This window comes from Solanum tuberosum, unplaced genomic scaffold (genome assembly GCF_000226075.1).
Source record: "Solanum tuberosum cultivar DM 1-3 516 R44 unplaced genomic scaffold, SolTub_3.0 scf00105, whole genome shotgun sequence".
In the NCBI taxonomy this organism is placed as follows: domain Eukaryota; kingdom Viridiplantae; phylum Streptophyta; class Magnoliopsida; order Solanales; family Solanaceae; genus Solanum; species Solanum tuberosum.
Window position 1 is genome coordinate 580,815 of NW_006239031.1, and position 15,171 is coordinate 595,985.

The 15,171-nt window shown below is 33.1% G+C and overlaps 1 protein-coding gene across 2 annotated transcripts; it reads right to left on the bottom strand.

The window, feature by feature from the left end:
• Window positions 1-5,567: 5,567 nt before the first annotated feature.
• LOC102588907 (coatomer subunit delta-like) lies at window positions 5,568-13,251 on the bottom strand. 2 transcript variants are annotated; one of them, XM_006349260.2, is made up of 12 exons: window positions 13,115-13,251; window positions 12,495-12,554; window positions 12,318-12,357; window positions 10,415-10,638; window positions 9,926-10,168; window positions 9,630-9,810; window positions 8,614-8,918; window positions 7,883-8,075; window positions 7,625-7,778; window positions 6,736-6,798; window positions 6,541-6,637; window positions 5,568-5,908 (listed from the first exon to the last, which is right to left on the bottom strand). In XM_006349260.2, exons 2-12 carry the CDS (start codon window positions 12,495-12,497, stop codon window positions 5,819-5,821), a joined length of 1,593 nt encoding a protein of 530 aa, XP_006349322.1. In that variant the 5' UTR covers window positions 12,498-12,554; window positions 13,115-13,251; the 3' UTR covers window positions 5,568-5,818. The 2 variants fall into 2 exon arrangements, with proteins under 2 accessions (XP_006349322.1, XP_006349321.1); XM_006349259.2 differs by having other exon boundaries at window positions 13,075-13,251.
• Between the last annotated feature and the right edge of the window lie 1,920 nt (window positions 13,252-15,171).

Sequence of the window (15,171 nt, forward strand, 5' to 3'; positions counted from 1 at the left end):
TGATGCGCGAGATACAATAATATAAGCGCTGATACATTAATTTGATGCGCGAAAATGAGGGATTTCTGTAATTATAAACTTTTAAGGGATAAATTGTAATTTTGCCTTTAAAGTATGTGATTTCTGTAATTTGCCCTTTAAAAATTCACTAAATAAGTAGAAATAATAAAATTCGAAGGTATATTTCCAACACGAACCCGAAATATTGGAATCATGTATCCAGCTACGATATAATTTGTCAATTATTGACTAAGAAAACAGGGAGTTAGTGAATAATAGACGATGAAGTAACTGATGTGTAAAATACATTTTACTTATTTTACCATTGGTTTTTTTTATATGTTAAAAAAATTGTAGCTCTGCCTCGGCACATGTATTCTGCTTAGGCAAAATTATTTAATGTTTACCTCAAATTAAATAATTTAGCGCGTGAAAATATTACTACACCACTTGGCGTGCTTCATGAAGATCTTATACATAATATTAATCCATACGTTCTAATTTATTTATCTTAATTACTATTTCGACAGTACATTAGATTTCAAGAGCTTGGGAGTTGGGTACACCGCTAAAGAAAATAAATTGTATTCACCGGTTTAGATAAATAACTCAACGCTCAATCAAGTGTTTCATTCAGATTTAAATTTAAAGCATGTGTGCGCCAATAAATAATATTAGATCAATTTTTATACCTAGTTTGGCTGAGAGACGACATGTTGACCTGCACCACTATTTCTGGAGTAGATCCGGCCTTAGCACTTTTGTATTTCTTTTTAGTTGTTATTTTTTCAATGTTTATGAATGATTAACTACTAATGACTTTGTAGTATTTTAGTTTTTAAATATAAAAAATTTATTTGAAAAAATACAACGTGAGAGTTTAGAGTAAATTAATTCTATGGTGATGCTCTGAATCAAGCTTTGAAAAAGAGAGTGTAATGAATGTGAGGATCCTATAATAGGAGCCAGATTCGAGTATAGGGCGGGCGGACCAAGTTATTGCCCATAAATCATAATGGGAAGAGTCAAAATCATCATTTCACACCAGCTGTCTTCTACTTTTAGTTTCTTATCTCTTCTATTTTTAAATAAGTTGACTGATGTATGCCATTAGTCCGTTTCTATTTATATGTCGTTTTTTAATATTTGTTATTTTATATAATTAATAAATAAATAATATTATTCTTTATATTTTATCCTTTGAAAATATGAATTTAATCAATATAAGAAAATTAATTTATGTTTAAAATAAATGAATTTATGTTAATCTAAAATGATTGAATGGTGAGAGTAACTATGTCAATTCAATAATTTATGCATGTCGGTTTGTATCACTTCTCTTGGTGCGTGTACAATTATCAATAAAGACACATGGTTGAGGCTGACACTTCAAGATAAGAATAAAGTATTGGGTAAATTATTGTTTTCCTTTATTAAGCTATTCTCTTTCTCTTATTATAGAAGCCAAGAAGGATGAGGACGAACGCAGCTACAAATAATTGTACAGAAAGCAACATAAGTTGTACTTTTAAAGTAACAATAGTGTCAACGTGGGCATATGCTATTGGATTACTGGTTTCTTTGCTCTTCTATTACAGACACATGTATTCTATAATTCAAAGTGAACCCATTATTTTTACCTTTTTAGTACACGTGTAGGAACAGTGCATATCTTATAATTGTAATTTTTTTTGTACCAAACGTTGAGAAAGTTATATGATAAATTTGGCGTTTTTTTATTGGTAAATGAACACGTGTATCATTTTTGTTACATGCAATAATAACATTGTTACTTTAATTCTCTTTCTGCTTAACAAAAATTTCTCAACAAAATTTTTTTTGGAGTTCTTTGTTCTTGCATTTCGATTGAATTTTTGTGGTCTTATAATTTTGTAATTTTGCAACATGTTAAAATATTTTTTGGATGTTTGTATTAGAAGGTAAAGTGTATTTAAACTTAGATACGAAGGATTAATTGGGTAATTTCCTTTTCTTTTTTTTACTTTCTATGCTATTTTTCTAACGATTTGAAGTGTTTCCTTTCTATTTGCAGTAGCCAAATTGAATATTGTTCAATTGACATTGTCCTACTTGATCGAGTTCACCATGAAGAACCTTCAAATCGTTATAATAATAATAATAAGCAAAGGTTGAATTGGAAAATATCTTTAAACGAAAGCACAAATAATTTAGAATTAGAAACCAACTATGCAATAGAAAATTCCAACTTCATGAGCGTTTTGGATCGACTATTTACGCCTTAATAGGATATTACCATAAGCTTTTGTGTGCTTACAAATCAAAACGTACACAGAGCTGTAGGATTAGTGAGAATTAAGGAACATAAATTGAACTTTGCTGGTAAATTCACACTTCCTTTTATTAATTCGTTTTTCAATGTAGTACTTTACGGATTCCTCTTTGTAGTAGTTTATTTTTTAGATTACATTTAGCTTCAAACCATGACTTAAATTTTTTATGATATGTGCTAATGAAAAAATGGAGATACATGGGAGGAATGTAAGTTCTAAGATTCATTTTTATCAACTATGTTGGTTTTAGTTGCATGTGTTCTTTAATCTTTACCTTAATTCCCGCCAACTATTATGAACAATTCTTTTGCATATGAAAAGATAAACTTCTGAAAGTAAATTTTACATCAGTTAATTATATTTCTGGAATACAGTATAATTGTTCTTTTAAATAGAACAATCAGTTGATGAACAAGCAATTAATTCAGGACCATATTTCCAAGATGTCTATAAAATTGCATCCCTTTGTAATTGAATGAAATACATATCGTTAAGACGTTTAATTATCACACTAATTGATGATTAGTAGAGGGATAAGGGTCTGAAAAATACTCTAACTTTGGTCGGATTTGTTGTTGCGATACTAAACTTTCATGAGGACCTATTACCTCCCTAGACTATTTAATACCATATTTTTTACCCCCTAAACTACTTAATGTTGTATTTTAAAGGTATATATGTGCTCACGTGGGCACATTACTATTTATAATTTGCATTATTTTTTATGTCCACGTGGGCAAATATATATGTTTAAAATACGATATTAAATAGTCTAGGGAGGTAATAGGTCCTCATGAAAGTTTAGTATCGCAACAGCAAATACGACCAAAGTTGGGATATTTTTCTGACACTTATCCCCTTGGTTAATCTACAATGTAAAAGTGTTTGCTTTTGAGCAAGATGCAACTTGTGAACCCATGTACATGATTCATTCGATTTGTCACCTTGTTTCTAAGTGTTTTTCATTAATTTGTTTTTGTGTCAAATTTTAACGGTTAAACCGATAAACCAATAACCGATAAATCAATATCTTAATGGATCTATATTACTATTTATAATTTGCATTATTTTTTATGTCCACGTGGGCAAATATATATGTTTAAAATACGGTATTGAATAGGTCCTCATGAAAGTTTAGTATCGCAACAGCAAATTCGATCAAAGTTGGAGTATTTTTCAAACCCTTATCCCATTAGTAGATAACTTCTACTGAAATTTAAACCTTGATGCTTCTCTATTTTATTAAGGTAGAACATAAATGAAAGGGTCTTTGTAGGTTAGAAACAATATAATAAAATGTTCAACAATGTGGTGCTTATATTGATCGAGCCACCTATTCTTCTTGCTACGTAGGTCTCTGATCAGAACCTGCTCTAACCAGGTGTCTTATAGTGTTGATAAAGTACTTCTAAGCCCAATTGTCATTAACAAAAACTCTATCTAACCTCATCCAAATCTCTTTACAACGTCTCCGTTTATTACACCAATTGTATTTGGAGCCTGTAAATCTCATGTCATTCATTCCACAAGAGACTATACATATAATTTTTTTCTCCAGGAGTTTAATCCTTCTTTTTGTGTTTTTGAGATAGAGATAAAAAATTTACTGTACTAATTAAAATTTGTTAGATGAAATCAAAGTCCCGCCTCTATTGGTGGACGAGGTATAGATTGCAACTATTTTCTCGAGTCCAAATGATGTAACGGTGTAATCTCTTTCAAACTCACAGAAATAGAAAATTAACTTTTGTGGAGTTGTTTAATAAAGATAGCTCTTTGAAGTAAGAATAAGATGGATTGATGAGTGATATTGTAAAAAGAAATTTTGTAAGATGAAATATTTAGGTAAGACATTTGGAACCAATGTGGCGGGGAAATCAAAATTATGGATATTCTCAATAACTCATTTTGTCTATCTTCTTCATGTTTGTTATTTGCCTGGTATTTTTATCCAATCCTACTGTTGCAGGAGAGTGCTATTCTAAATTTCTTTTCTCTTCTCTTTTCTCTCAGTATTAAGTTAACAGAGCCGCACATGGTTCTGGCCAAGTTTATTCTTGCACAAGGATAGAGCCATTTAGTCCTTGCTACACAAATTTTATAAGGTACTTGCAATTTTTTGTTCATTGTGATTTAGAAATTTTCTTAGTAGGAGAACTTGGCATCAACAAATTGATGTTCTTGAAGACCATGTTAATCGCAAGTCAAATTTTATTAGAGTTTCATTTCAATTGAATCTTCCATTTATAATGTCTATGCACAATAATATTGATTCATTTTTATAGAATAATAATCTCAAGCAGTTTCATTTGTTGCATATAATTTCAGCACACTATGCTCTAAATTCAGTGTTGTAGGTATGGCTTGACTACATTAGATTTAAGATGATGGGAGAGCCATGTAGGTGCAGTGATTGATCTCCACTTTGTTGCTTATTTATTACGACCTTAAGAGTGATCAATTATGTTACAATCTCATATTCTTTCTTCACTTTGCTAGCATTGGTAAATTGACTTAACCTCTTTTTTGATAGAATTTGCTTTAATCATTCTCTGGATAAGACAGTTGGATTTTGCTCATGTCATGAAGCCAAGTGAAGTGTAAGGGTGGCTTATGGATATAAGTGAATGGTATTATGATAGAATTTCATTTTCAAACTAGGAATAAGATACAGTGTAATAGTTTGTGGTACTTGTATATTTTTTTGCATTGTTTCCACCTATGCAACTACTTCTTAGATGTCTCTTGTAGTCATTGCCACTATTTCTACTAACCATTAAATGTAAAAATCTATTGTTTCTAGTATATATATATACACACACATTGCTCCCTAAAAGATCGACATATCATTAACCCAAAACTTTGTTATTCTATAAAATGAGCATATGCAATTAGAATGAGTTAATTTAGTTAAAGAAATAGTTCCCTTGGTGCAATATTCTTTATTTCAAATTTGAACTCTCAAAAATAAAGTAACACATTTTTGTTTTATTTTTCTCCAACAAAAGGAAACTTCTTCAAACATATGTTTCTAATTGGTTTTGAATAATCCGAAGCATTCTCTAGATTTAACAGCTCCAGATAGTCGAAAGCAACAAATTCAAACTATCTTAAAAGGAATGTAATTAAGAGAAGTATCTCTGCTGGTGGCATTCCAGTAAGTTGTGACCAAATATAAATATAAAAACATTTTCAATGACCAAAGAGAGATCTCATGAGACGTGAGAAAAAACGAATAAAGAAATAACAGAACAATAAAGAAGACAGTGAATGCTCAAATTTTAGTTCAATTCAATTGCGCAAAAGTTGATCGGCGTACGCTATAAATGCACAAGACTTTCTAAGTTCAACCTAACAAAGTTATTCCATCTCCGTACATGATCATGTTGTGAAAAAACTTTGGGAAGGGAGAACAAGGAAAAGGCAAACAAAAGTCTGAACAAAAATGAAATAAAATAAGTCCTATAATGTTGCTATAGGGGCACAATTTGATGATGCCCTTATGGTCACACAACTTGGTAAGTCTCCGTGGCCAGCAGTGTTCTTTGAGCATGCTTGGGAGTAGCCCCACCTTTTAGAGGCAGCACGTTGACAACCTGAAATGTTTAAACCAATTCGTGTTACCAGATAATCAACCAAATCCAGGCAGCACATGGAGATGGAGTACAGTGAAGAAAACAAAGGAACACACCAATTTCAATTACAAAAGTATCAGCTGACAGTGAAGCGAATCTAGGAGAAACGAGACAAGTTTTTTTTATTCTCAGAGCCTTTTTGATATTCAGTATAGATTTCTATACAGCAATAATACTTATTTCCTAGTAATCCGGGAAAAAATTAGGGGGCTATATTTAAAGTTGATGTTACTAATATCATCATCCAGCAAAACAATTGCTTCTAAATTTTATATGGACAAAAGATCAACTGCATAGAATCACAACACAGCAAATTCCATCAACATTGTTTGAACAGTTAAGAATGCAAGAGAGTAAACCATAACAGCCACAAGAAGAAGACACTCTCACGAAAATGAACAAGTATAATAGCAGATCAGATATAATGATTGCATGCAAATAAATCAAAAATAGCAACAAACATGTAGCAAGAGCATCAGATAATCTCCAGACACTAACTGCTAATGGTCAGCATAGAGTGGGGGAAAATTAGAGCTACACCACATAAACACCAAAATGACCGAGCAATATCATATGGAAGATTAGGAGCAAACCTTCACGTCACTGAAGGTTCTTGAGGAAGTAAACTGTGCAGAAATTGGAAAGAAGGCTGATGGATCAGCTGCTGGAACAACAAATTCTAGTGCTCCACTGCAAAGTTCCCAAACTTACACATTAGAAAGACTGAAAGACAAACAACCTTAATAGCTGTGTGCATCAATCGAACAAACTTTTTAACATTAGCTAACCTGCGGTTCGAATTGTCAATGAGAAGAACAGACCACTCCAAAACAGAATTTCTGGAATCGTACCTGCAATTGGAGGGTGAAAAATATTAAAATCTACCAGAACATATGACAATCTGTACAGCACAAATCCAGCAGTTCCATTCAAGTTTCCAGTCAAAAAGGTCAGTCAATCATCTATGCCTCAAAAAAGTACTTACGATTATACCAACTACAATTAGGTATCAATAAGGTCTATGAATAAAGGGGTGAAATTATACATTCTGCACTGCATTTTGACTGACTTTTACCATTTTCCTCAATATTATCATACCACACAAGTATAACAATATAGCTTAAAACTACAGCCAGTGGCCCCACTACCATTTTTTACTTTTTCATGTCAGTTTTTCTCTCCACTCAATTTCGCTTAAGCACTACAGACATGCTACTAAACAATCTTATTTGATAGTTCTTACGAGGTGCAACCAAAATGAATATAGGAGTTCATATTTCTTCTTCAAGGAAAGCAAACAGAATTGAAAGCTAGCATCGGAAGGAATAACTGTGTGACATTCACCCCTCCCTTTGAAGAACCACATCATGTGTGAACTTTCCAAACCAATGATTCTCCAAAAATCCTATTGATATGCAACCACATTAAATAATAAACATGAAGCAGCTGCTTCGCTCTGACCGCAGTGAATGCAAACTAGTGATGCAAACTGGGCATTTTTAAAAGCAATAAACAAATTAGCATCTTAAAAGTAGCATGGTCTTCGGTGCAAAGGCCATTTCTTAAGAAGATTTATGTAAGTTTCAGTTTTAAAATCCAGTGAGAATAGATCTCTGATAAAAAGGGTGATCGCTTAAACCTAGCAGAAGAACAAAAGCTTAAGTTTAAGTAGATAACCTCCACTCTCCATCTATCTGTTGTACATTTGGAGCCTCCCTGAGAGCTGGAAGGGGTACAGAAATTACAACATTTTGTAGATCAATCTGTGCGGGGGTTTCATACTCGATATTCACATAGGTTTCACTTCCAGAAACTGAAGGCCAGCAGTTAACTGAGACAAAATATTTGAAATCAATGATAAAGAATAACATTAATTAAACACAGAAGACAGCACTGAGATTTAGAAAAGTGTCAGCTGAAATTCATGAAGCTTACTTGTCAAAGGCAAAATTGACTCATCTGTGCTTTGCATTCTCCACCTCAAAAGACTAACACCATCACCACCTTGCCCTGTGGGAAATGGCCTATTGGGATCTTTAAGGCCCAGAATATTTTCATTTGCAAACAACTCCTTGTTCATGTTTGGGTGTGCTTTGAAGAGGATTGCTGGATTTCCACTGGTTTCAATCTGCATATATAGTATGGAATGAGCAGTAAACTACAAGATCACAAAATTCACAAGCAAAGCAAATACAAATGCCTTCTAAAGGTCAGATAGACTTCCAAATGCAGAGCTAGAGAGTCCAGTATGTACAAGCATTTCAAATGGAAAGAGGCCAAGTGAGTCTTCAGCTATATTGTAAAGAGTGCATACTGGAAATGTTTTACAAATTTTCTTAGAGAAGTCATGTATTGCAAGGAAATGCAGAAAAAACATTTAGATTCTTCTTTACCGTCTTCCAAATTTCAAATGATTGCTAGTCGCATATCAAATGCAATCAAATGAGTAGAGCTGGAAACAGTGTTTGGCTGCAGAGGACATAAATGATACACTCCACTAAACCAAGGAAATCTACATGCACACTGCATCATTTTATTTTTTATTTTTATTTTTGGCATAGAAAGGGAATATAACTAAAATTGTTGAAATTGGACATTGACACAAGTTTCCACAATGAATTTTTCAGAGGAGCCTCAGCATACTTGAAGAGAGAGAGAGAGAGAACCTGCACTTGGATAAAAGCATCTTCTTGGTTCAGAATTTGGAGAGACAAAGTACCCTGGACGACAAAATTGCTGACACCACCATCACGCTTTAGTGTTACATTTATCTTCTCTTCAACAGTCAATGTGACGGGATCAGTTAGTGGAGCAGCAGCTGGTTTGGCCTGACCAACGCTTGGCCTCACATCCTCGACAATTACCTCACCCTCAGCTTTTAGGGATTCCAGAAATTGGTTGGTCTTCTGTGTTTTACCCAGCTGCATACCGAGACCTTTCGGTGGAGCAGTAGCAGATGCAGCTGGACGACCTGATACACAAAATTGTCAGAAGATACATCTTCATAATTGGTTTCCAAAAAATTCTCTATGGTTCTCCAAGAGAACCTGCAAATTTGATATTTCAAAGGATAAACGGGAATGTGCTTCACAACCAAGATTGAGTACTAGATGCAAAACTTTTCAGATATCAAGAAAAGATCACCTCAATAAGTTGTCACAAACACAGCAAGTCGGAAATATACAACTCTCACAACTAAAAGGAAGAAGGCAAACAAAAGGAGGTTCCGTTTTCCCTTCTTCCTTAAGAGAGATTTAAGGCGAGGATTTCGTAGGAATTCTAGATAGTTTTCTTGAGTGTGTCATATTTATCAAAACCGTCCACATTCTGCAAGGAAAACTTTTGGAAGAAAGTTGTGTGTTCTCCTTCTCCTTCATTTTCATTCTTCTTAATCACCTACAACAGCATATCTTTTTCATACTATATTCTTTTGGGTCATCACTATATACCCAACTCAACGTTTATTTAAAGGGTGGCTTTTTCCTTCCTATCAAAATTGTGCGCACTGCTTCTTTACACAGTATATGTACCTATAACATCAAAAGGGTGTGTCTGCAGCTTAAAGACATATGTAAAAGAAGTGCACAAGCAAACATGCAAAAAGGGTTGATGCACCCCCTCTACAGAGATCTAGCAACGATCCAAAGACACATCACATTGACAAGGTGAAACAAATACAAACCCTTGGATTTGGTGGAAAATGTGTCCACTTCAGGGGTTAGACCAAATCCAGAACCACTACCAAAACCACTGCCTCCTGTGTTGGATATGCCTGAGTCGCTGCCAAAGCCAGTATCGATTCTTCCAGAACCCATGGATTGCAGTGACATGAAACCTCCTTTGTCACCTCTATTCCTCTCAATCTGCAAAGTAAATGTGTAGAAAATTATGTTAACGGTACAATCAAATAGACCCAAGACATGAAATAAGATAATAAATTTAACATTTAGCACAGCTGACATGTGCCTCCTGAACTACCTTGCTTTTGTCAATCTCACTGGCTTTACGCTTCATGACATCCTTAGTTTCATTTATCTTGTTCTGTAAGACTAACTTGTGTAATCTCTCCTCATGACTCTCCATTTCACAGTACTGCTTGACTTGTGTAACTGTAACATTTTCCTTGTGCCCAAGAGAAATCACTTCATCAAATGCAAAAATAAGCTCAAAAGCTGTCCTGCCAATTCCCTCCTCATCTAGTGAATAAGAATATTCAGGCACCTAATAATGGTCAAGGATATTCCAAATTTCTCCATTTACAGAAAAATCTCTTGTAGCATGCACATGAAAACTTGCTTATTTAGATTTATTTGGATTGAATTTGGAGTTACATTTTGCAGGTTAGAGAAATTAAAAACTATTCTTTTTAAAAGCAGCAATATTCTATGAACAGAGACGGATAAAGACAATCTAATGCTGAGAAGAAAGGATAATCTAACTTCAGTATCAGAGGAAGAGAAAGGATACTAGTTTAGACAGCAGCCTCAGTGTCTCCAAATCTTCAAGAATGTTGCTCTGTTTGTTGGTCACAAGGAGCAAGTACAGAGATTCTATCGGCTGATAAACATATCGCACATTTTCAGTCTCAATATATGTATGTTGCTTTCCTATACCAACCAATTTAGGAAAAGCTGCAAGATATCCTTCAATTCTTATACGAGACATATCAACAAATTGCCTCGAGACAAGAGCTGCAGAAGACAATGAGATGATACGGTCAATATTGGTCGGTGGCAAATCCATCCTATTACATGAATAAAAGAATATTGGACATCAACATGCAAGAAATGGTTGAATAACACATCCTAAGTCCTAACACAAACAAACAAAAGAAGCTTCTTCTGTAAGAGCAGAAAATCAAATGAACTAGCAAAACAGAGTCATGGGATTACTGATACCCCACAAGAGGGATATCATAGTGGACAGAAGCTCTTACACCTTTCAAATGGAAATATAAGAAAGAATAAAATTTTGACCTAGACCTATGGAATTAGATGATGGAAACATCACAGTTAAGTGAAAAGCCAAACTGAGGAAATAGGACCCTTTGTGGTTACAGCAATTTGAACCTTCCCCAGCTTTGTCATTATTGTACCACTACGCTCAAACACAGCAGCCAGAAAAGACAAACAGTTACAGCTATATTCTCATTTTTAGAAGGTTGACATTGACTCTTTTCTGCCATTTACTTTCTAGTTTAAGTTTGCATTTCATGTTTTATTGCTTTCTTCTACATAACTTTCATTCCCTTCCCCTCTCCTTCTAGGAAAATATTATTTTATATTTATTAGTCACATCTATACTATTAAAGAAGAACATAGCAGCTGCGGCACAAATACTTATATTTTCTCTTCCCTTGTCTTTCTTCCTCTGTTAAAAAAAAGAATACCACAGGAAGCCTGTCAAAATTGTTTTTTTCTTTTTTTGATGGGCAGAAGCCTCTCACGTTTCTTTTAATGATAGTCTTGTAACATCCAAACTAATTAAGTAGGAGAAAACATTACTACTTCCTAAAAGCAGTCCAAGGCGTTATAATTTTTTTCTCGCACTTTTCTTGGAATGAATGTTTATAATCCACCAATTATTACGACAATCACTACATACACTAGTAACACACCAAAAAGCATCATAAGAAGAAGTAACATGCCAAAAATGTAATTTTCCATGAAACAACAGTTGTTTATAATGACAAATATATTATTTGGAAGACAAGTGTCAACCATTACAAATAATCAAACACAATGATACCAACGTGAACACTTTGGCATCTTTGCAACTAAGACTGGTTAAACAAAAGCGAAATGTTGAAAAACTCTTCTCAATCAAATGATGATTAACTTGAGACATTCCAACTCCTTTATAGAGTACTTCACTGCAAATTGTTCAGCTTATTCTTTGTTGCAAGCTCGCATTTTACATGTCCAAAATCACATTTCTTAGAGGTTATTTATACTTTGTGCCTCTAGCTATAACTTAATGGAACTATTTCCTCTGCCTTTACTGTAATTTTTAAATTTGACTCGAGAAGTCTTACATATTAATGTGAATGAAACAGCAACGTCTTTAATGTCAAATGTTATTTCGAGCTAACAACATTCTTCCACAAAATAAAAAAAATACTAATAATGAAGAGAACACTTCTTTATATCCACAAACTCTTTAATCTTAACATTCCCATTTTGCCATTGTAAGTATGCTTTTCTTAAACTTCATTTCCAATCAAACACATAAAATGTAAAGGAGGGAGTAGCAATTTTTGCGTGTACATGCTCTGACTTCAGAAGAATTCCGCCATAAAAATCATCAACTAACATCGCACTAGTCTCCACAAACCAGATAATTCCAAAAACATATGTAGAATGTGACATACCTTTGCCAGATTTAGAAATTATGGAAGCCGCTAGAACAACCTGCACAGCATATACGGAGAATAGTTATCATTGCAGTGTTCTCCTTAAGCTAATAATCTCTAGCTTTTTAAAAAAAATGACAAATCATTCAAATCTACACAACTATGTCGATACAAATTTATCAGCTGAGATATTACCATCTTTGCTGCTTGGTAGATTTTGTTGTATCAGATCCTAGGCAATAGATCGTATACCACCTGGATTTTGAATGCAAACTCAAAACAGTAAGAAACATCAAAAAACCTCCAAACAATGGACAGATGAGTATATATGAGATTAAAACATCATTTATTTCACAGACATCGACAATGTGATAAAATTTAGAAACAGCGAAATATGACATACACTGTACAAATTCACTAAAATTACAACATAAAACGGTGAAATCCACGCAAATGGCTCGGATCTTTGTACAGATTGTTAAACAGATGAGTATACACGAAATTAAAACATCATTTACTTCATAGACATCGGCAACGCGATAAATTTTAGAAACAATAAAATACAACATACACTGTACCAATTCACCAAAATTACAACATAAAACGGTGAAATCTACGCAAAATGATCGGATCTTCGTACAGATTTGAGAGATGAATAATTGAAAATTCAGATCGGACAGTAACAAATCCCTAGATCTAACGATGAAGATCAGAAGTAAGAAGTTGCCGAAAGATCAAATAGTGAGAAGAAGTATTCAGAGAAATCGGCAGTTACCTTACTGAAGATTGAAGATTGAAGATTGAAGAATGCTTACAGAGTAATGGGATGGTGAAGAGAATATAGGCGCTCCAGGAAGTTATATATGACCCGGGAGTTCAAGATCTTACGGAGCGACGACACTACTTATTTTCCTTCCGGCTCCCTTTTAATTAAAATTGAAGCAAGCTCGAAAACTTTTTCTAATTTTGCAATTTTACATTTATTATATAGAATTTATTAAAAATATATTGTAGTAGTTTTTTTTCTTAGGACAATATTACTGTAATGTCAAAACTCAAAATTAGTGGGGTAAAGGTCAAATTGTCAAGCTTAATCGAATTGATAAATCAAGTCAAATAAAAAAATTGATTTGTGGTTTGGTTTGGTTGATTTAAGTTTTAACATTGGAAAATTTTTGACTATTTTTTATTTGATTTGTTCTGCCGGTACAAAAATCAAAATCGAATCCAAATCAAATCAATAATATATATATAAATCAAATAATAATGATAATCTACTTTATAAGTATTTTTAAAGTTATTTCATTACTTTCAATGTTTAGTTTATTATTTCATATTTAGGCTTGTAATATGACTAAAAAATTGACATGAATTGTGTTTTTTCATGAGTTTTTGATACTTCCGCAACACAATATCTAGCAAAATGCCATTGTGCATCATATTTTTTCTAATTTTATTTTGTTCAAATGTCTTGAAAATGCCAGTAAACAATATAACTAGTTCTATGTGTCTATGGTATCATGTCATTTCGATTGTGAACTTTGATTAAATAGTTAGGCAACAACAAGAGTTGTGGTGGAGTGGTAAGTACTCCTTCATCCTTAATCAAGAGGTCTCGGGTTCGAGCCCCCTTGGGTACGGAGTCATCTTTGTTAGGGAGCGTTTTACCCTCAATGTGGGACTTTTCGGTGCGAATCCAAATTTAGTCGGGTTCCAATGTGGGTATCGAACACTGGGTGGAAAATAAAATAAAAATAAAAAAAAATAGTAAGAAGAACTATTTGGGCAAGTAGAAGAATATTGAGATGCAAATTTGCAAGGCATTTCTTTGTGTCCAAGTGTTCATTTTATATTTATGTTTTTATGATAAAAATACATAAATAAATATTTAAAATTATTATTTAACGATCATATAAAATATTTTAACTTTATAATAATTGAATAGATTTTCTTTTATTAATAAAAAATAATATTTATTATACATGATATTAACATGATAAAATGTGGAGAAAAGGACCAAAATTGTCCCTTATCTTTGCCTTAAGACTCAAAATGATCCTTATCATTTCATAAATGGAGCACTAATAGTCCTCCTTCTTTGTAAAAATGGTGCAGTTTTAGTCTTTCTAACATTTTTCGTCAATTTACAACGTTTAGCTCCTTTTGTCCATTTATTAAGCAACAGTGAAGGTTAATTATTAAGGCCACCAAATGAATTAATTTTGAGTGGCAGGATCCATTGTATTCACAATTAATATCACCCTCATATATTGGCTCCATTTATCCATTTACAAATTTACTAAAAAAAAATACTTAGATTCTCACTTGATGTCAAGATATTCATATTGGTGTTCAACTATGTTAGAATCGTGCCGCGTAGGGCTCCATTTGGTTCGTATACCGAGAGCTCAAATCTGAAACCTTTGGTTAAGAGATAAACATTCTTATCCACTACACTACATCCTTTGGTTGTATAGATATACTAAATCATTTGTCTAGAATTCCAGAAACACGCTTCAAGTTTAAAACAAGAGCTTGTTAGTATCAATTAAGCATAGAATTATAATTTAATAATTATTATTGGGTTATGATTACTCGTTAAGAAAATTCATACATCCTTATAGAATTGATAATATCAGGGAGATAATGATATCGAAGAATTTTTTTTATCGTGCATGAATAGAATTGAAGGTTGGATCTGCTAATTGAAAAGTGCTTACAACAAGAAGTAACAAATTCTATATACAAGCTATGATTTGTTGCTATAGCTTTGACTCCATTTAGGGCTTATATCTACCCTTTAGAATGATACGAATAGGAAATACACAGAACAATTAGTTTTTAGGGTAAAATTTTTTTATTTAATTTAATG